Source organism: Loxodonta africana, chromosome 1 (genome assembly GCF_030014295.1).
Source record: "Loxodonta africana isolate mLoxAfr1 chromosome 1, mLoxAfr1.hap2, whole genome shotgun sequence".
Classification (NCBI taxonomy): Eukaryota; Metazoa; Chordata; class Mammalia; order Proboscidea; family Elephantidae; genus Loxodonta; species Loxodonta africana.
In genome coordinates, this window is record NC_087342.1 from 215723398 (window position 1) to 215749476 (window position 26079).

The 26079-nt window shown below is 37.1% G+C and overlaps 1 protein-coding gene across 1 annotated transcript in view; it reads left to right on the forward strand.

Annotated features, from left to right (window-relative positions):
* Nucleotides 1–26079, forward strand: part of ADGB (androglobin) — a 227648-nt gene that overhangs the window by 94930 nt on the left and 106639 nt on the right. The window contains exons 13-16 of the mRNA XM_023550601.2: nt 10906–11035; nt 15031–15064; nt 15928–16108; nt 16516–16579. Of these exons, the coding sequence (XP_023406369.2) occupies nt 10906–11035; nt 15031–15064; nt 15928–16108; nt 16516–16579 (409 nt within the window). The remainder of the gene's footprint in view (nt 1–10905; nt 11036–15030; nt 15065–15927; nt 16109–16515; nt 16580–26079) is intronic.

The window sequence follows — 26079 nt, forward strand, 5'->3', positions numbered from 1 at the left end:
TAAACCATAAGATCAGATAATTGTTATAGAAACCTGGGAGATGAAATGAGTAACTCTTGGAAATAAATACGAAATACAATACCAATAGCAGTAAAGACAATAAAGAAGGAAGAGGAGGATAAGGAGAAGGAGGAGAAAAAAAGAGAAAGAAAGAGGGAGAAGAATTATTCAAATCCAAATTCACTGATGTTTGAATATGACAATAAGAGTAGAAAGGAAGTCAATAAAACTGAACCAAACCCACTGCCATTGAGTCAATTCTGACTCGTATCTACCCTATAGGACAGAGTAGAACTGCCCTGTAGAGTTTCCAAGGAGCGCCTGGCAGATTCTAACCACCGACCTCTTGGTTAGCAGCCGTAGCACTTAGCCACTATGCCACCAGGGTTTCCAGAGAAAGTCAATAGGGGTATTAAAAAAAAAAAAAAAAAAAAACTATGTGGGTTGGGTCTAAAATTTTTAATAAGTCTGGAGCACTGACCAAACCAAAACTGAACCAAACCCTTTGCTTTTGAGTCTATTCTGACTCATAGCGACCCTATACGACAGAGTGGAACCACTCCATAGGGTTTCCAAGGCTGTAATATTTATGGAAGCAGACTGCCACATCTTTTTTGCCCAGGAAGTGACCAGGAAGTCTATAAATAGTAATAGTGAGAGGAGATGGTAGGTGATATGAGTAGGGGTGCGAAACTCAATGAAGAAGTTATTTGGGGGTATGAGGATATCACTTAAAAGCATTGAAAGATTGTTAACAGGTTTAGGTTAAAATCATTGCTTTTAGAGAGTCACACACAAGTGTTTGTAATTTTAAACATACTGTAAACAAAATAAGGAGCCCTAGTGGTACAGTGGTTAAAGTGCTTGGCTACTAACCAAAAGGCCGGCAGTTCAAACCAACCTGCCACTCTGCGGAAGAAAGATGTGGCAGTCTGTTTGTATAAAAATTTATAGCATTGTAAACCCTATGGGGCAGTTCTACTCTGTCCTATAGGGCCACTATGAGTTGGAATCAACTCGATGACAATGAGTATAAACAAAATAGTTTCTTTTTGATTATATCCATAAGATAGTTATAGCCTACAAGTTATTTCACTAATTCTTAACATTAATTCACCAAACTTTTATTAAATACCTCCTCTATGTTGGGTACTACGCTTGGCACATAGACTTTCACAGATAGTAAAAATTAGTTTCTGTCATCAGTGGACACACAGCCTTTTGAGGGAGAGAAATATAACTGAAGCTACTAATATTACAATATAAATACTCTAGTAGCCAATTTCTAAATTATTTTATATTCAATTTAGATTAGAAAAAATATCTACTAGCTTATAATATTATTTGAGCAATTTTTTTGATTTATTATATATAGGAAACTTGTATTTAAATTTTGAAAGCAGCATAACTTGAAGATATTTAAGAAATAGATCTTCTATATATTTCATGTATAACAATTTACTTGCCTAGAGAAAAAGAACTTTTTTTTTTTTTTTACTTGGATTAGCAAGTTGAAAAGTGTATATTAAACCTGGCAATCAGGGTTATCACTGATGACCATAAACTGGTTGGGGAAGAAGCCATATATGATGCCAAAAATAATAAGGAAAAGAAGTGGTGATAACAAAAATTAATGAATATTTCAAGAATGAAGGAATGATAAACATAGGCCAAACAGATGAGGATTTGGTTTAGGGGAATTTTTTAATGGACAGAACCAAGTAAAAATCTGAACATGTTTATAAGTTGAAAAGAAAGTAACAGAGAATGAAATGTTAAATTTGAAAACATGTCAATATAAATTATTCAATCTGAAGAAAGAGAGAGAGAAAAAAAAAGCATGGAGCTTGTCATAGATTGAATTGTGTCCCCCCAAAATATCTGTCAGTTTAGCTGGGTGATGAGTCCCAGTATTGTGTGATTGTCCACCATTTTATATGATTTCCCTATGTGTTGTATATCCTATCACTATGATGAAATGAGATGGATTAGTGGCAGTCATACTGGTGAGATATACAAGATTAGATAGTGTCTTAAGCCAATCTCTTTGAGATATGAAAGAGAGAAGTGAGCAGAGAGACAAGGGGACATCATACCACCAAGAAAGCAGCACTGGGAGCAAATCGCGTCCTTTGGACCTGAGATACCTGTGCTGAGATGCTCCCAGACCAAGGGAAGACTTATGACAAGGACTTTCCTCCAGAGCTGACAGAGAGAGAAAGCCTTACCCTGGAGCCGGTGCCCTGAATTCAGACTTGTAGCCTACTGGACTGTGAGAGAATAAACTTCTTATTGTTAAAGTCATCTGCTTGTGGTATTTCTGTTATAGCAGCACTGAATGACTATGACAGGGCCTCAGAGACTGGTAGGACAACACAAAAGGTCTAACATGCTCGTAGTTGGAGTCTAACAAGGAGACAGAGATTGGGGAAAATATTTGAACCATTAATGACTAAAGACCGTCAATATTTGAAAGACATATGTTTATGTATTTAAGAATCTAAATGAGCCACAAAGAGGATAAACTCAAAGGAAATACTCACACATTATAATCAAACTGCTGAAAACCAAAGATAGATGGAAAAATCTTGAAAGTAGCTAGAGGAAAACAATACATTATTTAGAAGGCAGCAATGATTCAAGTAGTAATGGATTCTCACCAGAAACCATGAAGGCAAAAAGACTGTAGAACAACACAATAAAGTGCTGAAAGAAAAGAACTGTTACACCAAAATGCTAACCCTTGATATTCGGGAATCAAGTAGAAATAAAGACATCCTCATTAGAGGGAGAATATTTCTCCAGCAGACTTGCTCTGAGAGCCTGCAAGAAACTGACACCCTCAGCCCAACAGCCAGAAAGAAGCTGAATTCTGCTGACAACCATGTGAACTTGGAAGCAAATCCTTCCCCAGTATAGCCTGGAGGTGAAACTGTAGCCTTAGCCAACATCTTCATTGTAGCCTTGTAAGATACTCTGAAAGAAAGAACCAGATAAGCCCTGACAGAACTCAAGACACAAAGATATTGTGAAATAGAAAATGTGTGTTACTTTAAGCCACTTAATTTGTGGTAATTTGTTATCCAGCAATAGATAACTAATACATGAGTATATACATGTATCAATATCAAATTATATTTTGAATATATATAGTTAATTCTACTTCAATTATTAATAAAGTTTTAAAACTATAAAAATAAATGAAAATTAGTTTAAAAAATTTAAATAAAGATTCTAGAACTGAGGAATACCATAAAGGAAATTAAGAAATCAATGGATGTGTTTAATAATAAGTAAGGTACAGCCAAAGAGAGAGATAGTGAACTGGAAGGTAGGTAAGAAGAAAATATATAGACTGAAGCATGAGTAGAAAAATTTTTTTTAAAAGGGAAAGAATTACAGTAAAAGATATATGAGACAAGTTAAAAAAGACTAACATACTTGTAGTTGTGTCTCAGAATAGAGGAGAGAGAGATTAGGCAATAAACAAAATAATAATAATAGTAATAATAACAGACAAAAGTATCCCAAATTGATTTAAAAAAAAAAGTCAAGTCAAGGTTCAGGGAATCCTAAAAAACATCAAGCAGATAGCTACAATGAGAACTGCAACTAGAAACATCACAGTAAAACCAAAGACAAACATAACACAATAGTAAATGGAAAGAAACACTGCTACGCAAAGCAATGTGGTTGAGTCTCACAAAAAATATTGGACTAAAGAAGCCTGGCACAAAAAGTATGTATTATAAAATAATTACATTCATATGTATTAAGAAAACAAACAACAACAAAAAAACAATATATGGTAGTAGAAATCATCATGGTGGTTACCTCTGGTGAGGAGAATTGGGCAGTGATTGGGAGGCACATTTGGCAGGGCTTTTGGGGTGCTGGTAATATTAAGGAAACCCTGGTGGCATAGTGGTTAAGTGCTACGGCTGGGAATATTAATATCCCTTGATCTGAATAATGGTTATATGACTATGTGTACTTCCTGACTATTCAGCAAGTTGTGCACATGATTTCTGCACACTTTAAATGTATTTTATGCTTTATTATTAAAAATTATTGACTTGCTTGTATCATAGGTCACAAAATAATGGCCATTACATATGGTTTTAACCTTTTCATTATAGTACATGATAGAAATATAAACTGATGAGAGAAAAAAAGTCAAAATTTAGATCAAAACTTTAGACATTATACTGATGTTATACTTTTAGAGTATCTTTACATGATATCCAGTTAATTTATATTTTTGTTGACTCTGTTTAAGTTGAGAATACTAGAGGCTTCCTCTAAATCTGTACCTGTAAGGTTTCTGTTAGTCCTATGAATAAGCAACTGAACACTGGGAAGTGAGTAGAGAAGATACCCTAGGCAGCATCCCCAGACAAACGTTGGTGATTAGCAATATCAAGTCTTGAGGGAAAGTTTTAAAATAGAAAAGACAATTTGCTGCCAATTTGGTTAAAAAAATTGTTACTGTTGTTATCATTAGGTGCCGTGGAATCAGTTCTGACTCAGAGAGACCCTACTGTGTACAATAGAACGAAACACTGCCCAGTCCTGTGCCATCCTCACCATCATTGCTATGTTTGACCCCATTGTTGCAGCCACTGTGTCAGTCCATCTTGTTGAGGGTCTTCCTCTTTGTTGGTGACCCTCTACTTTACCAAGTATGACGTCCCTCTCCAGAGACTGGCCCCTCCTCATAACATAGCCAAACTACATGTGATGAATTCTCACCATCCTTGCTTCTAAGGAGCATTCTGGCTGTACCTGTTCAATTATATTCAATAGTCTTCGCAAACACCGTAATTCAAAGCCATCAGTTCTTCTTTGTCTTCCTTATTCATCGTCCACCTTTCACATGCATATGAGGCAATATTGTTACAAATTCATAAATCTAGTTTTCCTCAATCTTTTGTTTTAATATATAATAAATCTTATTTTATACACAAATCTATTAAGTTCTGTAAACAACATTTTATATACATTTAGATAACTACATTTATTTAGGAGCCCTGGTGGAACAGTGGTTAAGAGCCCAGGCTGCTAACCGAAAGGTTGGCAGTTTGAATCTACCATCTGCTCCTTGGAAACCCTATGGGGCAGTCCTGCTCTGTCCTATAGGGTCTTTATGAGTCGGAATTGACTCAACAGCACACAACAACATTTATTTAAATATTTTAAGTTTCTTGTACAACTTAGCCATATTTTATTTTCTCCTTAAGTACCTTAAAACCAAAAAAAAAAAATTTTGCCAAATATTTAAAGCACCATAAAATATCAATAATCAAAGTCATACATTTGGAGAACCTTTCCTTTTTTCCCCTATAAATACTATTAGCATAAAAAAAAAAATTATACCTTTTAACTTAACAATCACAAAGCTAAAATTAAATAATTAATTAATTAATATTTAATTAATTAAATACACTTTAAATTAGAATTAGGAGGTTAATTGGCTGGATTCTGTAACACACTAAATTCTTTTATATACTACAAATACACAAATACCATCTACACACAGAATTCTTCTAAACTTAACATAAATATGATAACACATAATTTTCCTAATTAAGTTTATGCTTTAAGTTACCCACTAAGACGATGATTTTACCATGCCAAATAATTTTTGCTTATCTCTCAGCTGATTGAGGTTGTATACTAATCAGAGATTTTGTGGGATGTCAGAAGTACAGCTGCTGGCCACCAGGGAAATTTTTCTCATGATTCAGTTTGCTATATCCAGCTCTCTTGGGCTGAATTGTATCTGCCCAAAATATGTATATCAATTGGGCTAGACCATGATTCCCAGTATTGTGTGATTGTCCACCATTCTGTGACCTGATATGATTTTCCTATGAGTTGTAAATCCTACTTCCATGATGTTAATGTGGTGGGATAGGGGGCTGTTAAGTTAATGAGACAGTGCTCAATCTACAAGATTGTATTGTGTCTTGAGCCAATCTCTTCTGAGATATAAAAGAGAAAAGCGAGAAGACAGCTGGGGGCGGGGGAGACACCTTATACCACCAAGAAAGCAGTGCTGGGAGCAAAGTGTGCGCTTTGGACCTGAGGTTCCTGTGTGGAGAAGCTCCTAGACCAGCGGAAGATTGATGACAAGGACCTTCCTCCAGAGCTGATAGAGAAAGCCTTCCCCTGGAGCTGGCATCCTGAATTTGGACTTCTAGCCTAGTAGACTGAGAGAATAAACTTCTCTTTGTTAAAGCCATCCACTTGTGGTATTTCTGTTATAGCAGCACTAGATGACTAAGACACCAGCCTTTTAGAATCCGTATGCCAGTAAAAAATCAAAACTAAAACGAAATCCACTGCCATTGAGTTGATTCTGACTCATAGTGACCTGATAGGACAGAGTAATGTAACAGCAACTACTACTATTATAAATACTTTAATAGCCAGTTTCTAAATTATTGACATTTTCAATTTAGATTGGAAAAAGTATCTACTAGCTTATAATACAATTTGAGCAATTTTCTAATTTATTATATATAAGGTTTCCAAGGCTGTAAATATTTATAGAACCAGACTGCCACATCTTACGGAGCGGCTGGTGGGTTTGAACCTCCAACCTTTTTGGTTAGTAGCCAAGTGCTTCAACCACTGCACAACCGGGGCTCCCTTGTATGCCAATAGGGGAACACAAATGGGATGGTTTTATAACCTGAATTCCCTTAGTTAATTCCTTACTTGGTTTTTTGGACTTTACAGCTTAATCACTTGATTAATGTGGATGACATTCTCTAACCCAGACCCAGGGACTTCACCACTTGATTGGATTCAACTCTCTATTCACTGCTTGAATCTATTATGAATGTGTTTGCGTATTCTTTCTATCTGGCAGAGCCAAACACAAAGATAAGTGAATGGCATTTCATTCTATGTAAAAGGTATGTCTCTTGCCCTGCCTTGCTGTACAGGTAAAGAGTCCTTAAGTCAAGTCAAGAGCAAACAAGTTTTTGTCCATACAGGCATCAGAACATTATCACTGTAGCAACATGCAGGTTTGCAAGTTTCTGGCTCATGTCCTTGTTGGATAAAATTTGTTGTTGTTATCTGGTGTCCTCCAGTGGTTTTGAACTCATAATGAGCCTGAGTACAATAACAAAACGCGGCCCAGCCCTGCGCCATCCTCACAATCATTGCTATGCTTGAGCCTGTTGTTGCAGCCGCTGTTTTGGGGCAGCCACTGTTTCAATCCATCTCATTGAAGGTCTTGCTCTTTTTCTATCCTTTACTTTACCAAATATGATGTGCTTTTCTGGAGTTTGGTGGATAACATGCCCTGATAACATGTCCAAAGTACATGAGATGAAGTCTTGTCATCCTCACTTCTAAGGAGCATTCTGGCTGTACTTCTTCCAAGGCAGATTTGTTCCTTCTTCTGGCAGTCCATGGTATATTCAGTATTCTTTGCCAATACCATAATTCAAAGGCATCAACTCTTCTTTGGTCTTCCTTATTCATTGTCCAGCTTTCACATGCATATGAGGTGATTGAAAACACCATGGCTTGGGTCAGGAGCGCCTTAGTCCTTAAAGTGACATCTTTGCTTTTTAACACTTGAAAGAGGTCTTTTGCAGCAGATTTTCTCAATGCAATATGTCATTTGATTTCTTGACTGCTGCTGTCAAGGGCCTTGATTGTGGATCCAAGTAAAATGAAACCCTTGACAGCTTCCATCTTTTCTCCGTTTGTTATGATGTTGCATATTGGTCAAGTTGTGAGAATTTTTGTTTTATGTTGAAGTGTAATCTAAACTGAAGGTTGTGGTCTTTGATCCTCATCAGTAAGTACTTCAAGTGCTCTTCACTTTCAGCAAGCAAGATTGTGTCATCTGCATGTCACAGGTTGTTAACAATATTCCTCCAATCTGTCTTCATATAGTCCAGCTCTTCAGATAATTTGCTCAGCATACAGATTAAATAAGTGAGGTGAAAGGATACAACCCTGATTCACACACCTTTGCTGATTTTAAACCACACAGTACCCCTTGTTCTGTTCCAATGACTGCCTTGTGGTCTATGTACAGGCTCCTCATGAGCACAATTACGTGTCCTAGAATTCCCATTCTTCACAATATTATTCATAATTCGTTATGATCCACACAGTCGAATGCCTTTGCATAGTCAATAAAACACAGGTAAACTCTTTCTGATATTCTCTGCTTTCAGCCAGGATCCATCTGACATCAGCAATGATATCCCTGGTTCCACATCCTCGTCTGAATCCAGCTTGAATTTCTGGCAGTTCCCTGTCGATGTACTGCTGCAGCCACTTTTGAATTATCTTCAGCAACATTTTACTTGTTTATGATATTAATGATATTGTTCAATAAATCTGCATTCTGTTGGACCATCTTTCTTTGGAATGGGCACAAATTAGGATCTCTTTCAATTGGTTGGCCAGGTGGTTGTCTTTCTGATTTCTTGGCGTAGACCGGTGAGCGCTTCCAGAGTTGCAACCATTTGTTGAAACATCTCAATTGGTATCCTGTCAGTTCCTGGAGCCTTGTTTTTCACCAGCGCCTCCAGTGCAGCTTGGACTTCTTCCTTGAACACCACTGGTCCTTGATCAGATGCTACCTTCTGAAATGGCTCAATGTCACCCAGTTCCTTGGTACAGTGAATCTGTATATTCCTTCTATCTTCTTTTGATGCAATATTTTGCCCAAAAGAATATCCTTCAATATTGCAACTTGAGGCTTGAAATTTTCTCTTTAGTTTCTTCAGCTTGAGAAATACTGAGTATGTCCTTCCCTTTTGGTTTTCTAACTCCAGGTCTTTGCACATTTCATTATAATACTTTGTCTTCTTGAGCTGCCCTTTGAAATATTCTGTTCGGCGCTTTTACTTCATTTCTTCCTTTCACTTTAGCTACTCTATGTTCAAGAGCAACTTTCAGCATCTCTTCTCACATCCATTTTGGTCTTTTCTTTCCTATCTTTTAATGACCTTCTGTTTTCTTCATGGATAATGTCATTTACGTCATTTCACAACTCGTCTGGTCTTTGGTCGTTAGTGTTCAGTGTGTCAAATCTATCCTTGAGATGGTCTCTAAATTCAGGTGTGATATACTCAAGGTTATACTTTGGCTCTTGTGGACTTGTTTTAATTTTCTTCAGCTTCTACTTGAACTTGCATAAGAGCAATAGATGGTCTGTTTTGTAGTCGTCCCCGGCCTTGTTCTGACTGATAATATTGAGCTCTTCCATTGTCCCTTTCTATAAATGTAGTAGATTTGATTCCTGTGTATTCTTCCATCCAGTGAGATCCACATGTACCATTGCTGTTTATGTTGTTGAAAAATGTATTTGCAGTGAATAAGTCATTGGTCTTGCAAAATTCTACCCTGCAATCTCCAGCATCACTTCTGTCACCAAGGCCATATTTTCCAACTGTTGATCCTTCTGTTTCCGAATTTCACATTCCAATCACCAGTAATTTTCAGGGCATCTTGATCGCATGTTTGATCAATTTCAGACTACAGAAATTGGTAAAAGCCTTCAATTTCTTCATCTTTGGCGTTAGTGGTTGATGCATAAATTTGAGTAATAGTCGTATATACTGGTCTTTTCCTGTAGGCGTGTGGGTATTATCCTATCACTGACAGCGTTGTACTTCAGGATAGATCTTGAAACGTTCTTTTTGATGATGAATGTGATGCCATTCCTTTTCAATTTTTCATTCCCAGCAGAGTGACAATATGATTGTCTGATTCCAAATGACCGGTACCAATCCATTTCGACTTTTTTAATGCCTAGGATATTGATCTTTATGCATTCCATTTCATTTTTTTGATGACTTCCCATTTTCCTGGATTCATACTTCCTACATTCCACATTCCAATTAATAACGGATGTTCTCAGCTGTCTCTTCTCATTTTGAGTCTGGCCACATCAGCAAATGAAGGTCCCAAAAGCTTTACTCCATCCATGTCCTAAAAATGAATGAAATTGGAGCCTCACAAATATGTTTGTGCTACCCTCTAGTGACGGTTTCATGTAAATGAGATAAACTTAGATTTAGGTGAATTAAATTTTGCTAAACACTGGAAAAAATCGGGTTTATGAAGCCTGTGCATGGAATTTAATTTTATCTTTGAAGCAATTTTACCACATCTATGTCTATCTATCTAAAGAGGGAGAGAACGAGCACTAGCCTTTGAAATTCTTGCTATGGCAATGGTGACTTGGGGTCATGTCAACAATTACTTGAAAGGAAGCGCTGTAAACTTGTATGAATGTCACTGTTACAAACTTAAGTGTTCCAGACTCATAGTTAAATTTCTGACTTTGAGCCTTTTTATCAGACATATTTCTCTGATCAAACCAAACTTGTTGTTGAATCAGTGCCAGCTCATAGCAACCCTATAGGACAGAGTAGAATTGCCCCATAGCATTTCCAAGGCTGTTTTTTTTTTTTTTTTAATCTTTACGGAAGCAGACTGCCACACCTTTCTCCCACTGAGTAGCTGGTGGCTTTGAACCACCAACCTTCCAGTTATCAGCTAAGTGCTTAAGCACCATCAGGGCTACTTCAGTACTTTGATACTACTTAAAACCGAAAAAACTCGTTGCTGTTAATTCCATGATTTCCGTGGTACTTAATTGACAGTGTTGTCAAATTCCTATATTCCTATTCGTTCCAAAGATGACTACCATAGCTTTAAAACAAATAGTTTTCTGAAAACTTTTACACTGGTACCTTAGCATAGAATATTTATTCTATATTTTAACATGAAGAAAAAAATATTACTGGTTGTAGAAGAATTAAAATGAACAAAATTAGAACTTTTGTTGGGAAAAGTGCAATTGTTTATTCATAACTTTAAACAAGAGATTAAAATAACAGAAGTTTTGTCTTCCCGTAGGCATTATGTACAATCTTTCATTAAGAAAGGGATGCCTCCAGGATCTGGTTTATCTACCCTCACTGAGAGTGATGAAACTGCAAACCTTAGCCTGGCAGACGTGAATCAATTAACAGGAAATGTATCTCAGGTAACTATGTTTCCGTTATTGTTTGGCCCAGCCTTTCTTGATAATAAACTTTTTTCTTTTTTGTATCTTAAATTTTTATGATATAATTGTGGAAAAGATTATACATACAAAAGAATGTATTAAATTCATCTGTACAATATAAGGAATACTAATAAAGAAAACATCTTATGTATCCATCACCTAGATTACCTAAGAAAAATCAAACCCGATTCCAACTCATAGCGACCCTTTAGGACAGAGTAGAACTGCCCCATAGAGTTTCCACGGAGTGGCTGATAGATTTGAACTGCCGAATTTTTGGTTAGCAGCTGAGTTCTTAACCACTGCACCACACGTAGATTAGAAAATGGGATATTCATCTGCTCTAGAAGTCCTTTGTGTGTCTCTTCTGGACCTTATTTCCTATCTGCCATTCTAAGTTTTATGTTAATCAAGTCCATACTTTTCTGATTTTACCAATTCTGTATACATCTATAAACAATATGTGGCTTAATTTTATTGTCGTAGATTTTTATGTGATCTCTTACTGTGTCACTTCTTCTGGGACTTCTTTCAGGTAACACGTTTGTGAGATTCATCTCTTTTGATGCATGTTACCACTAAAGTTTGTTTATTTCACTGGGCTATGCTATTGATTATATAACTATGCTCTAATTTGTCTATCACAGTGTTAATGGCTGTGTTTGTTCTCGTTTCATATTATTACAAACAATGGTGTCACGATTATTTTTTAATATCTCTCGTGCCATGCACACATTTCTTTAGTTCCAGGGTTCCTAACCCTATGTGCTTTGGCTCTGTTTGCCAATTTTGTAAAACTTTAACACACACACACCCGAAAAACCAAAAAGCAAAACGCATTTCTTTTTGCGTGTTAGTTAGCTGAAAATAGTTAATAAGGAACACTGGGAAGCATTATAGCCCTTGGGGTTAGCACATGAGGACACACACCTTCACTGTTTGGAGGCTGAATGATTACTAAGCTTAGCTGCCAGATAGTTGGCCAGCTATGTCACTGGAGTATCTGTAGACAGTAAGGAATGGCCACATGAAAGCTAATACTGGGCCTGCTGCTGTAATTTTAAAGTAGCGATCAGCATAAATGATAACTTGAGATATTTGTAACAACAACTGTGAAATAATGTAAAATATTGTGATTTCTTTTGTGGATGGAGTCACGGATATTGCTATTAACATTGTGGCTATAAAATTCCAGCTTGAAAGTAATTTCCTTCAAAATTTTGAAACTCCTGCTAGATCCCTTGTATTCTCCCTTCGAGCATGGATCTTGAGTAAGCAGATGACATTCTAATGCTTGATCTTTGTATGTGTCTCTTTCTTCTCTGGAAAGTTTTAGGAATTTTTTCATTCTTGGTGTCATAAAATTTCTCAGTGATTGGTTTTGGTATGTGTCTTTTTATGTTAACTGGGCTAGGTACGTAAAAGTCCCTTTGTAAGGGGTTGAATAGTGTCCCTCATAAATGCATGTCCACTCGGAACCTCAGAACATGACCTTATTTGGAAAAAGGGTTTCTGCAGATATAATTAATTTAGGCTGAGGTCATAATGGATTGGACCAAAAAACAAAACCTGTTGCCATCTAGTCGATTCTGACTCATAGTAACCCTATAGGACAGCGTAGAATTGTCCCATAGGATTTCCGAGGGGCAGCTGGTGGATTCGAACTGCCAGTCTTTTGGTTAACAGCCTGAGCTCTTAACCACTGTGTCACCAGGGCTAATGGATTACAGTGGTCCCTAAATGCAATGACTGGTGCCCTTATGAGAAGAAGGGAGGACACAGACACACACATACAGAAGACGGCAGTGTGAAGATGGAAGCAGAACTTGAAGTTAAGCCAAGGAACTCTTGGGGCCACCAGAGGCCAGAAGAAACAAAGGATTCTTTCCTAAAGCCTTCAGAGGAAACATGGCCCTATCAAGACTTTGCTTTTGTACTTCTAGTCTCCAGAACTGGGAGAGAATAAATTTGTTGTGTTAAGCCACCCATTAGTGGTACTTGGTTCCAGTAGCCCTAGAAAACTAATATACTCTTCATCCTGGAAACTCATATTGTACAGTTCTGGAACGTTTTCTTGTACTGTTCCTTTGTTAATTTCCTCTTCTCATTTTCTTTGCTTTCTGCGTCTCTTATTAAACAACCTGCTCCCAACCATTTATTCTCTAATGTGCTTGATTCTTTTCTTACTTATTTTATGTCTGTCTTTTGTATTAACTTTCCTGTCTACTCCTTCCATTAAATTTGTTATTACAATTATTCTACTTTTAGTTTGTAAGTGTTCTCTCATTGTTGTTTTTAATATTTTTGGAGCCATTTCTTATTTGAAATGCTCTGATATTACTAATTAGAAAAATTTTTTTTTCTTGTATTATTGCTTCTTTTTCTGTAAATCCCCCACCCCCGTCCCAATTGTTTCTTTCTTCATATTACAATCTTTCCTCAGTTGTCTGGTGAGCCTCTGTTGTATGTATGTATTTAATGAATTTTTACACTAAAGTTTATACTCTACTTCTAACTTAAATTTTGGTGATTTGAACCCACCAAGTGGTGCTGCGGGAAAAAGACCTAGATACCTGTAAAGATTATAGCCAAGAAAACCCTCTGGAGCATCTCTACTCTGTAACCCACGAGGTTGCCGTGAGTCAAAATGAAGCTAATTCGGTTTGGTTTTTGGTGTATGCGCTAAAGAGCTCTGTGGCGTGGATGGAGCGTATGAACTGGTGGGTTTACTTTAGGATAACTGCGTATGAATGGGCTCGTGGCAGGAGGGGACTGGCTCTAAATGTCAACGTCTCTTTTTTTTCTCTGACTAGTCACTATGAGTCGGAATCGATTTAACAGCAACAGGTTTGGTTTAGTCAGTTTCTCTAGTTGAGGGTTCTCTAATATCCCTCTTCAGGTGGGTCGGAGTCACAGGGATTGGTATACACTTACTTGTCTGGCAGTGTTATTAAAGCCAAACAACATGGAGGAACTGGGACTCTCAGTGTTCATCATGTTTACTTTCACTTAATTCTTCTGCTCTCTGTACGGTATCTCCTGCTGTCTTTGCACTATCTGTGAATCCAGATCTGGAGATTTCTCATTTAATTTCTCCACTTGAAGCAACTTGTCACAATCTGTTTAGGCAGAAGAGGCTAGATGCTAAACCAGGTGGGCCTAGAGAGGAAAGGTGGAGATTTGTCTGCTCCTTATATAGATACTCAATTCACACCCGTGCTTTCTGTCCAGGGTTTCATTCTCTCTTCAGATACTTGCTAAGTGCTTCTGGAATCCTAAGGCAAGGATGGGCTTCTTCGCATTTCATGTAATATTCACTTGTCTCTACTCTGCTATCACCTTCATCTACTTTACATCATCCAAAGAGTTGTTGACAGCACACCCGTAACTTGTCTTTACAAGTTTATACCATTTTGTCTTTTACTCATGTTTTACTTGTGTTCCAGAGAAAACGGAGTTGTTTGCTTAATTCAACTTAATATAAATTGGAAGTCTTGCCCCTTTATTTTATAGTACTTCTCTGTTAAATTTTTGAGGAACCATTTTTTTTAAATCATTTGAAACTAACCTTTCTAGTTTCTGTAAATTAATTACTAATCATAATATAATTGATTTCTCCATATTAATGGCATGTGCCTCGTACCAAACATTATGTCTTCTTAGGGATATTGCTTTTCGGTTTAACTTTTGTTATAAGATTAAATCATTTAATAAATTCATTTATTCCATGTTTTAATGTCACAAACTTAAACCTCTGCCAATTATTTTATTAAATTCATGTCTTTTTTATTTTAAGGTTAAAAACCTAAATTCTCAGCTTTACAGTATGTTCTTAGTAAGTCTTTGTGGAGCTCTGTTTCTTCAGTGTTTTAAAAAACTGTATAAATACTTTTAAAACCTTTTGTGCTTTAGATAGCTGTAGCATTTTGTTGAATTTGTAAATGGTTGCTAAATATGTTCTTTTCAATTCACAGGGAAATGTTGCTTCACAAATTGTACTTGGAAAAGGTAAATTAATAATCTTTTCATGACTTTTTTCCACAGACATCAAGGCTTAAAGGGATCCCTGTTTCTTGACAGCTTTCATCTCTCCCTTCTTGTGGCATTCGGCGGTCTCTCTTTAGTGTCTCCTCTGATTTGTTGAGTCTAATCTCTGGGCTAGAAAAATCAGATAATCTCACTTCTTAAATTCAGGCTTCAAAGTAAGAGGCTTTGATTAAAGGCCCATGAGTAAAGTTCATGTTTTGATGTGTGTACTCTGTGATCAAAATACTAAAATCATTGCAAATTTCTCAATTCCTAAGTTAAGACTTGACCAATACAAAAAAAAAAAAGAATGAATAAAATTTTGGTTCAGGAAGGCCGTACAAATTTACGATATTACTTGTTAAACACAAAATAAAGAAATGGAATTATTTAGTATAGGGAATAATCCAATGGTGTCCTGGAACATGTTTTGCTGGGATCATTCTTTCAAGTTTTGTTCCTCTCTTCTGTTTTCTCAGCCACCCTCTCTTATCTGAAAATGTCTGTCTATAAAGAATTAGGAGTATATAAGCTAGCTAAATTTCTTCTGCAACTTGAGAAAATTCTACAAAATGTGTACAGATGTATGAAAGTGAGTTCAAAATTCCTAAACACTCTGGTATATATACAAGTTAGGATTGCATTCCACTGAATTTATGAACTGTATCCCTATAGGGACCTCCACAAAACTGAGGCCTGCACGTACTAAATGATTATCTCAGCAAACCTTTTCCTAAAAAGAGGCTTTCATATTTGAGCCCCCCTCTATAATTTTCCATATTTTAGTAGCTTTTTGTTTAACAGCAAAGATGTGTTTGACACGTTTGTGCTTGTACTACATACAGACGAACAAACAGACCTTGGATTGAATGACCCAGCACATCCACCTGAAGGAATGAGTTACCAAGATTTTGTCACCCAGATGGCAGCAACACAGGATAAATCGCAGGAAGAGCTTACATCAATAAATACTACTGTTTCTAAAGAAATATGGTTAGATTATGAAGACTTCTGTGTATGTTTCCAGTAAGTATAAATAAATACTTAGTTTTGTATGTGTCTTATAGCTGTCATATACAACATTAATTTTTAGTTATCATTCAAAAGAGTTAAATCAGTATTAGCCTGGTGTTGGTATAATATCAAACAAAAGTTTTAAAGAGGAAAAATGAGTGAGTTGATTGTCTACACAGCACATTAATAGCCAAACCAATCTCAGTCCAGTTTTGGCTTCTCCTCAAAGACTTGTTTGTCGATTCAGATGCAGGAAATTTAAGGCAACTAACTCAACAATATGGTTCTCATTATTTTGTAAATTTCCTCTCTCTTCACCTTGTTATATCTATAATTATTTGATTCTAATCAAATTAACATGCAGTACTAGACCATTGAGTACAATGACAATAACCTGTTATAAATAATTTTTTTTTCAGGAATATATATATTTTCCATAAGCCAAGTTCATATTGTCTTAACTTTCAGAAAACAGAATTTAAGGTAAATATATTTTCATTTATATGTGTATATAGAGGTAGATACATCTCTTTCCCTAGGGAAATTTATAATTAAATTTTTGATAGAGTCATGTTAGTGTACAATGCCTTCAAATTTCTCAAGCATTCCTAAACTTGTAACAATTATATTTTAAAAAATTAATTACTATGATCATTATCTGATTTTGAAGCCTGTGCCTTTTCCACTAAGCACACTTTTAGAAGAAGAATGTTAGTGACTCTAAAGCCAGATTTCCTGGTTTTAAATCGAGGCTCCAACATTTACTCTGTGTGGGACTCTGAGAAAGTTATTTCAGTTCTTTTTGCCTTAATTTCCTCATCTGTAAAATGGGGCTCATAAGAGAACTACGCCATCCACACCACCACCACCCACTGCTGTGGAGTTGATTCCGACTCATAGCAACCCCATAGGACAGAGCAGAACTGCCACATAGGGTTTCCAAGGAGTGCCTGGTAGATTTGAACTGCTGACTTTTTGGTTCGCAGCCGAACTCTTAACCACTAAGCCACCAGGGTTTCCATTTACACCATAGAGTTGGGAAATAAATGAGATAATACATGTAAAACACTTAGAAAAATGCTTATTACCTAGTAAGTGGTAATAAATGTTAGCTGTCATTATTAAAGGCAGTTTGCATATGAATTTTTGTTATAAATCATCTTTTAGATAGATAGATAGAGGTGTGTGTGTGGTAAAATGACTAACTGCTCTTTCTTCTGATCCTATTTTTATAAAGTGATGATAAATAGTTTTTTTTTTTTATTCCTTTTAAAATTCCAGCTTGGCAAAATAAAATGATGACATTCCCCATATGAGTTCCTTTGTTTCCCTGTTTTGTTTTGTTTTGTTTTTGTTAACATCAGTGTGTGAGAAAAGCAAAACTTTGCCTTGGAGGAGATTGGAGCCCACACTTGACGGCCTTTAATATGACCAGAAAGGAAGGATTGGCTGTGGTCGGTCGTAGGCCTGGGCTCCTTTTAATGGTCAGAGATACTGCCAGCTGAGGGCGGCACAGAGGCAGCTGGGGCTATGGGAGCCCAAGGCGGTCCTCAGCACATTTCATAGCTGTTTTGCTGGTGCTCAGTGTGTCATCCAGGACCACCCTTCATCCCCTTTTCAAACTCTAAATAATGTCTGGGAAAAAACTCTATGCAGGCTTTCCTCCTTAAGCATGCCTACTGACTGGGCAGGAAAGCCCAGGCTCCTTCAGATTTTTAGATAGTGAATATTTGAAACAATTGTCTCTATCCCAGTGCCTTAGTTATCTAGTGCTGCTATAACAGAAATACCACCAGTGGATGACTTTAACAAATAGAAGTTTATTCCCTCACAGTCTAGGAGGCTAGAAGTCGGAATTCAGCGTACCAGCTCCAGGGGAAGGCTTTCTTTCTCTGTTGGCTTAGGGGAAGGTCCTTGTGATCAATCTTCCTCTGGTCTAGGAGCTTCTCAGCACAGAAACCCCAGGTCCAAAAGACACTCTCACCTCCTGGTTCTTCATTACTAGTGGTGGGAGGTCACCCTGTCTCTCTGCTTGCTTCTGTCTTTTATATCTGAAAAGAGATTGACTCAAGAGACAACCTAATCCTGTGCATTGAGCCCTGCCTTATTAATTTGACTACCTGTAATCCTGCCTCATTAACATCATAGAGGTGGTGTTTACAACACATATGAAAATCACATCAGATGACAAAGTGGTGGACAATCACACAATACTGAGTATCATGGCCTAGCCAAGTTGACACACATTTTGGGGACACAGTTCAACCCATATCAATCAGTAATTGCAGTTAAAAAGAAACAAATGAAATAAGGCATCAAGCCATAACTAACGGAAAGTAGTGACAGAAGCAGTAATTTAAAACAATCTTACATTTTATCTAGCATTTCAACAATCTTGTACTTCATTGAATAACAAGGTTCCCTTTTTCACAGCATTATTTCTTTCATATTAATCAGTTATTTAAATATTGTGGTAAAATAATATGCAAAGCTTTTAAAATATATTGTTGTGTGCCATAGAGTCAGTTTTGACTCATACCCAGAAACCCATAGTGACCCTATAAAACAGAGTAGAACAGCCCCATGGGGTTTTAAAGGCTGTGATCTTTATAGAAGCAGACTACCATATCTTTCGACTGCACAGCAGTTGGTGAGTGTAATCTGCCGACCTTTCAGTTAGCAGCTTAACCACTGCACCGCCAGGGCTCCTTTTAAAAAATATTTTGTTATTAAGCGCCGTTGAGTTGTTTTAGACTCACAGCAACTCTGCGTACCACAGAACGAAACACTGCCCAGTCCTGCCCCATCTTCACAATCAATGTTAAGTTTGAGCCCATTGTTACAGCCACTATGTCAATCCATTTCATTGAGGGTCTTCCTCTTTTTCAATAACTCTCTACTTTACCAAGCATGATGTCCTTCTCCTTGGCCTAGTCCCTCCTGATAACATGTCCAAAGTATGTGAGACGAAATCTCGCCATCCTTGCTTCTAAAGAGCATCAGGCTGTCCTTCTTCCAAGACAGATCTGTTCATTCTTCTGACAGTCCATTTTTACATTCAATATTCTTTACCAACACCATAATTCAAAGGCATCAGCTCTTCTTTGATCTTCCTTAAAAATATAGTGACAATTAAATTTATTTAACACACTTACTGAATGCCATCTGTCAAAATTTGTTGAAACATTGAGAATTTGAGAAACAAAGATAGTTGAGTAGACAAGATTGGTGGCCTAGGAGTCGGTAGATAAATACAACTACTTTTGAATACCAGTTTTGACCTTTGGCAAATTCTTACCTTCTCTGTACTTCAGTTTCGTCATGTAAGCACAGTCATACGGTAGCTACATAGGATGAATTGATATCAACTATATGTAAGCCTTATACGGCTATCCTTAAGGGGAAGTTCTGGTTTTGCTCAGCACTCCCTCGTATCTCCAAAACAAAAATCTACAATATGGTACATTGGCAAGCAATTACTATTTTTTTTTTCTTTTTACTTTTTTTTTATTGTACTTTAAATGAAGGTTTACAGAGCAAACAAGTTTCTCATTAAATAATTAATACACATATTGTTTTGTGACATTGGTTACCAACCACGGCATGTCAACACTCTCTGCTTTTCGATCTTGGGTTCCCTGTTACCAGCTTTCCTGTTCCCTTCTGCCTTCTCACCCTTGCCCCTGGGCTGCTGTGCCCATTTGGTCTCATTTTGTTTTATGGGCCTGTCTAATCTTTGACTGAAGGGTCAGTCTCAGGAGTAACTTCATTACTGAGCTATAAAGGTGCCCGGGGGGCCATACATTTGAGGTTTCTCCAGTCTCTGTCAGACCAGTAAACCTGGGTTTTTTTGTGAGTTAAAAGTTTGTCTTACACTTTTCTCCAGCTCTGTTCAGGACCCTCTATTGTGATCCCTGTCAGAGCAGTCAGTGGTGGTAGCCAACCAGGCCACCATCTAGTTGTGCTGGACGCAGTCTGGTGGAGGCTGTCGTAGTATGTGTTGGCCACTCACAAGCTCTTAATACCCCAGGTGCTATACACCAAAGTAGAATGTAGAACAATTTTCTTTATAAACTATGTTATGCCAGTTGAGCTAGATATTCCCCAAGGCCCTGGTCCCCACAGCGCTCAACGCAGCAATTTGGTACCCCATGGAGTTTAGATGTGTCTAAGAACCTTCCATGTCCTTGCCTTGGACAAGCTATGCTGGCTTCCCCAGTATTGTGTACTCTTACACTTCACCAAAGTTACCACTTATCTATTGTCTAGAGTTTTTCCCTATTGGTCCTTCCCTCTCTCGTAACCATCAAAGATTGTTTCTTTTTTTTTTTTGTAAACCTTTTCATGAGTTTTTATAGTAGTGGTCTCATACAACAATATTTGTCCTTTCATGATTGACTTATTTCACTTAGCATAATGCTCTCCAAATTCTTCCATGTTATGAGATGCTTTGGAGTCTCATCATTATTCTTTATCATTGCATAGTATTCCATTGTCTGTATGTACCATAGTTTGTTTATACATTCATCTGTTGATGGGCACCTAGGTTTTCTTTTATATCCCTGGCTAGATTTATTCCTAAGTATTTTATTTTTTAGGGACTATTATAAATGGTATTGTTTTCCTTATTTCCTTTTCATAGTTCTCTTTATTGGTGTAGAGGAATCCAACTGATTTTTGTATGTTTACTCTGTATACTGCTACTCTGCTGAATCTTTCTATTCCAGTAGCTTTTCTTGTGGAGTGTTTTGGGTTTTCTGTGTATAGTATCATATCATCTGCAAATAGGGACAGTTTTACTTCTTCCTTACCAATTTGGATAGCCTCTATTTCTTTTTCTTGCCTTATTGCTCTAGCTAGGACTTCTAGCACAATGTTAAATAGGAGTGGTGATAGAGGGCATCCTTATCTTGTTCCCGTTCTCAAGGGGAATGATTTCAGACTTCATTAAGAATGATGTTGGCTGTTGGCTTTGTATAGATGCCCTTTATTATGTTGAGGAATTTCCCTTCTACACCTGTTTTATTGAGGGTTTTTAACAGGAATGGGTGTTGGACTTTGTCAAATGCCTTTTCTGTGTCGATTGAGATAATCATGTGATTCTTTTATTTATGCGATGGATTACGTTGATTGATTTTCTAATGTTGAACCGTCCTTGCATACCTGGTATGAATTCCACTTGTTGTGGTGTATTATTTTTTTGATATGATGCTGAACTCCATTGGCTGGAATTTTGTTGAGAATTTTTGCATCTATATTCATGAGAGATACTGGTCTGTAATTCTCTTTTTTTGTGGTGTCTTTACCTGGTTTTGGTATCAGGGTAATGCTGGCTTCATAGAAGGAATTTGGAAGTATCCCTTGCTTTTCTATGTTCTGAAATAGTTTGAGTAGTCCTGGTGTAAGCTCTTCTCTGAATGTTTGGTAGAATTCTCCAGTAAAGTCATCTGGGTCAGGGCTTTATTTTGTTGGGTATTTTATTATTATTATTATTACATTTTTAGTCTCTTCTCTTGTTATGGGTCTGTTCAGGTTTTCAACTTTTGTTTGTGTTAAATTAGGTAGGTAGTATGTTTCTAGAAATTTATTCATTTCCTCTAGGTTTTTGTATTTGTTGGAGTATAGTTTTTGATAGTACTCTGTTATGATCCTTTTTATTACAGTTGGGTCTGTTGTAATGTCCCCCATTTCATTTCTCATTTGGGTTATTTGCATCCTCTCCTGTTTTTCTTTTGTCAGTTTGGCCAATGGTTTGTCGATTGTGTTGATCCTTTCAAACTTTTGGTTTCTTTGATTCTTTCTATTGTTTTTCTATTCTTTCTTTCATTTATTTCTGCTCTGATCTCTATTATTTCCTTTTTTCTGGTAGCTGTGGGCTTCTTTTGCTGTTCCCTTTCTGTTTGTTCGAGTTGTGTTGCTGATGTTTTGATTTTGTCCCTTTCTTCTTTTTTGATGTGTGCATCTATTGCTATAAATTGACTTCTGAACCCTGCCTTCGCTGTGTCCCAAAAGGTTTTGGCATGATGTGTTTTCATTCTTATTTGATTCTAGGAATTTTTTTATTCCATCTTTGATTTATTCTATTTCCCAGTAATTTTTAAGCAGGGTGTTCTTCAGTTTCCATGTACTTGATTTATTTTCCTTGTTCTTCCTGGTATTAATTTCTACTTTGATTGTGTTGTGATCAGAGAAGATGCTTTGTATTATCTCAGTGTTTTGGATTTTGTTGAGGGTTGCTTTGTGGCCTAAGATGTGGTCTGTTCTGGAGAATGTTCCATATGTTGGAAAAGAATGTGTACTTTGCTGCTGTTGGGTGGAGTGTTCTTTATATGTGTATGAGGTCAAGTTGGTTTGATTGTGGCCTTTAGATCATTTGTATCTTTGTTGAGTTTCTTTCTAGATGTTCTGTCCTTTACCAAGAGTGACGTGTCGAAATCTCCTACTATTATTGTGGAACTATCAATTTCTCTTTTCAGTGCTGTTAGAGTTTATGTATTTTGGAGCTCTGTCTTTGGGTGCTTAGATATTTTTTATGGTTATGTCTTTATGGTGGATCATCCCTTTAATTATTATGTGGTGCCCTTCTTTGTCTTTTATGGTGAATTTTGTTTTAAAATCTATTTTATCTGAGATTGGTATTGCCACTCCCACTCTTTTTTGGTAGCTGTTTACTTGATATATATTTTTCCATCCTTTGATTTTTAATAAATGTATGTCTTTGTTTCTAAGGTGTGTCTCATGTAGACAGTATAATGATGGGTCCTGTTTTTTTTTTTTTTTTTAATCCATGCTGTCCTCTCTGTCTCTTTATGGGTGCATTTAAGCTATTTATATTCAGTGTGGTTTTTGATAGATGTGAGTTTGTCGCTGTCATTTTGTAGTGCTTTTTTTTGTGGTGCTGACGTTTTATTCATATGTGCTGAATTTCTTTTGTTTGTGGGTTTGTTTTTTTTTTCCCATTTTCTTTTTTTTAGATTTTGTGTTTACTGAGACTTTATGTTTTTCTTCTTTATTTTGATGAGTAGTTTTGTTAGCTTTCTTTGTGTTTACCTTGAAATTTACCCGTCTTCCTGAGTTTAACCAGTCTTTTATTACTTGATAATGCCTTGACTTCATCTCCATTTAAAAGTTTTGTACCTACACCATTTATTCCCTCTTTTATTGTTCTGATGTCGTCATTTACAGATTGACATCTCTGGTTCCCTGTTATAATTATTTTAGTTCTATTTTATTTTTGAGAGTTCATTGTCTAAGTTGGTATGTGGCCGATATTGTCTTATGTGCTACATTTAAATTGTTTTCTGATGTTGTTGATTCTCTAACCAAAGGACTCCCTTTAATAATTTTTTAAGTTTGCTTTTGTTTTTACTTATTCCCTTAATTTCTGTTTATCTGGAAGTGTCCTAATTTCACCACCATATTTGAGTGAGAGTTTTTCAGGATGTATTATTCTTGGCTGGCAAAAATTTTTTTTTTTTTTCCAAGATTTTATATATGTCATCCATTACTTTCATGTCCTCATGGTTTCTGCTGAGTAATCAGAGCTTAGCCTTATTGTTTCCCTTCTGTATATGACTTTTTGCTTTGCTCAAGCTGATCTCAGGATTCTTTCTTTGTCTTTGGTTTTAGCAAGTGGGATTATGATATGTCTTGGTGTTTTCCTTCTGGGGTCTATCCTACATGAGCTTGTTGAACTTCTTGAATCGTTGGCTTTTTGTCTTTCATGATATTAGGGAAGTTTTCTGTCAGCAAATCTTCAGTGACTCTCTGTATTTTCAGTTTTTCTCTCCCTGTTCTAGAACTCCGATCACAAGTGATTTTTTGCTTTTGATTGCATGCTGCATCGTTCTCAGTGTTTCTTTGTTTTCCTTCATTCTTTTCTCTGATTCTTCCTTAAAGTGGTATCCAAGGATTTGTCTTCAATTTCACTGATCCTGTTTTCCATTGTTACAAATTATTCCTAAAACCTTCTATTACACTGTCCATTTCTGAAATCTTGTGGTTTATGTCTTGTATTTCTAATGGCTGTTTTTGTATGATTTCTAGTTGTTTATTTGTTTTGATATTTTGTTCCTGTATTATTCTCCTGATTTTCTTTCATTGTTTTGCTGGTTTTTCCATGATTTTGTCTGTATTTTCCATGATTATATCTATTTTTTCCTTGTCTTTACCTGCATTTTCCTTCATCTGTTGGAGAACCCTGAATATTAGAGTTTTGAATTCCCTATCAGATAGTTCCAATGCCTTTTCTTCTAACAGAAGGTCATCTGGTATTTTATTTTGGTCACTTTCTGGAGCCATCGTCTCTTTTTTTTTTAAATATGTTTTGATATTGTTTGCTGTCTCTGGGACACTCAGGGATGATTTTCTTTTACTGAGTGTAGATTTGATTGTTTTGTCATCCTTTTTTGTTTTATTTGGTTATGTCTGGACAGGCGGGTTGGGTGTGTTTTGTTGCTTGCTTGCCTGTGGGCATGATACTTCTCACCACCCTGTCCAATTGAGTAGGGCAGGTTACTCAGCTGTGGAGCAGCAGGGCAGGCCCAGCAGGAGTGGAGCTGCAGGAATGGGTAGCTTGTAGTACGAATTGGTGGTGACAGGGCAGGGCTTGGGGGGCAGTGCAGGGTGGGGCCTGGGGGGACCGTGTCAGTACCACTCAGGGACATGGCACTTCCTGCACAGTGTAGATAAGCAAGAGATAAAGGAGAGGATGTGATGTGCAGACCTAAGTGGGTGGGTCAGAGAAGAGAAAGAAAAGAGAGAAACAAAGGCAAAAAGAAAAAAGGACAAAAAATGAAGTAAAAAAATAACAAAAAGAAAAATAAATAAATAAATGGTGGTGTGGTAGGATTTGGCTTGTGGGGATGAGGCAGACCTGATGAAGTTGTATGCTGGTGGCTCTCTAACCTAGCAGTTTGGCCCACTCAGCTTGTTGAGAAGCAGCATGGGTGGCACACAGGGCTAGGTTGAAGGTAGAAAGGGAAGGGAAGAGGGGAAAGAGAGAAACCAACAATCAAAGAAATAAAAAAATGGAAAAAATAAAAAGAACAACAACAAATAAAAATATGGTGGTGAGTGCGCTGGCCATTGGGGGGAGGGCAGAATTGGGGTGGTGGCAAGCTAATGGCTGTCTCATCAGGTGGCACAGCTTGGCCCGTTGGAAAGGGGCAGGGGCAGCAAAGGCCCTAGGTGGGAGGGAGAAGGAAAAAAAGGAGAAAGATAAAGAAAAAAATATAAACTGTGATGGTGAGGGAGCTGGCCTTCGGGTGCGGTGCAGCCCAGGGTTGCCATGTGCCAGAGGCTGTCCTGCTGAGTGGTACAGCACAGCCCACCAAGAAGTTGAGATGGAGCTGGATGGATGGGAGAGAGAAAAGGAAGGGAGAGGAGGAAAAATGACCAAAAAAAGACTAAAAGCAAACAAACAAATGAACAATAAGTAAATAAAATGGTCTTGAGGAAGCCAGTTGGTGATGGCGGCAGACCTGGGGAGGTGGCACACAGTGACTTTCTAACCAAGAAGTGCAGCACAGCACCTCCAGAAGGGATGGGGGTAGTGCACAGGGCTGGGTGGGCAGGAGAAAGGAAAGGAAGAAAAGGAGAGAGAGAGAAGAAACAGACAAAACAAAGAAAACAAAAAGAATAAAGCAAACCAGAAAATCAGAGCCCATCAAGGGGAGAGGATGGCAGACAGGGCTAGTTGGATGAGAGAAAGGAAAAGAAGGAAGGGAAAGAGAGAGAAGCACATAAAAGGTTAAAAAAAAAAAAAAAAAAAAACCTATCAAAAAACAAAGAAAACAAACAAACCAAGAAACCACAGCTGGTCAAGAAGGGGAGGAGATGGCACACAGGTCTAGGTGGGCGAGAGAAAGGGAAGGAAGGAAGGGAGAGAGAGAAAGGAAACAAAAAAAGCTAAAAAATAAAAAAACACACAAAAAAAATTACAAAGCAAACCAACAAAAAAAACACAGCCTGTTAAGAAAGGG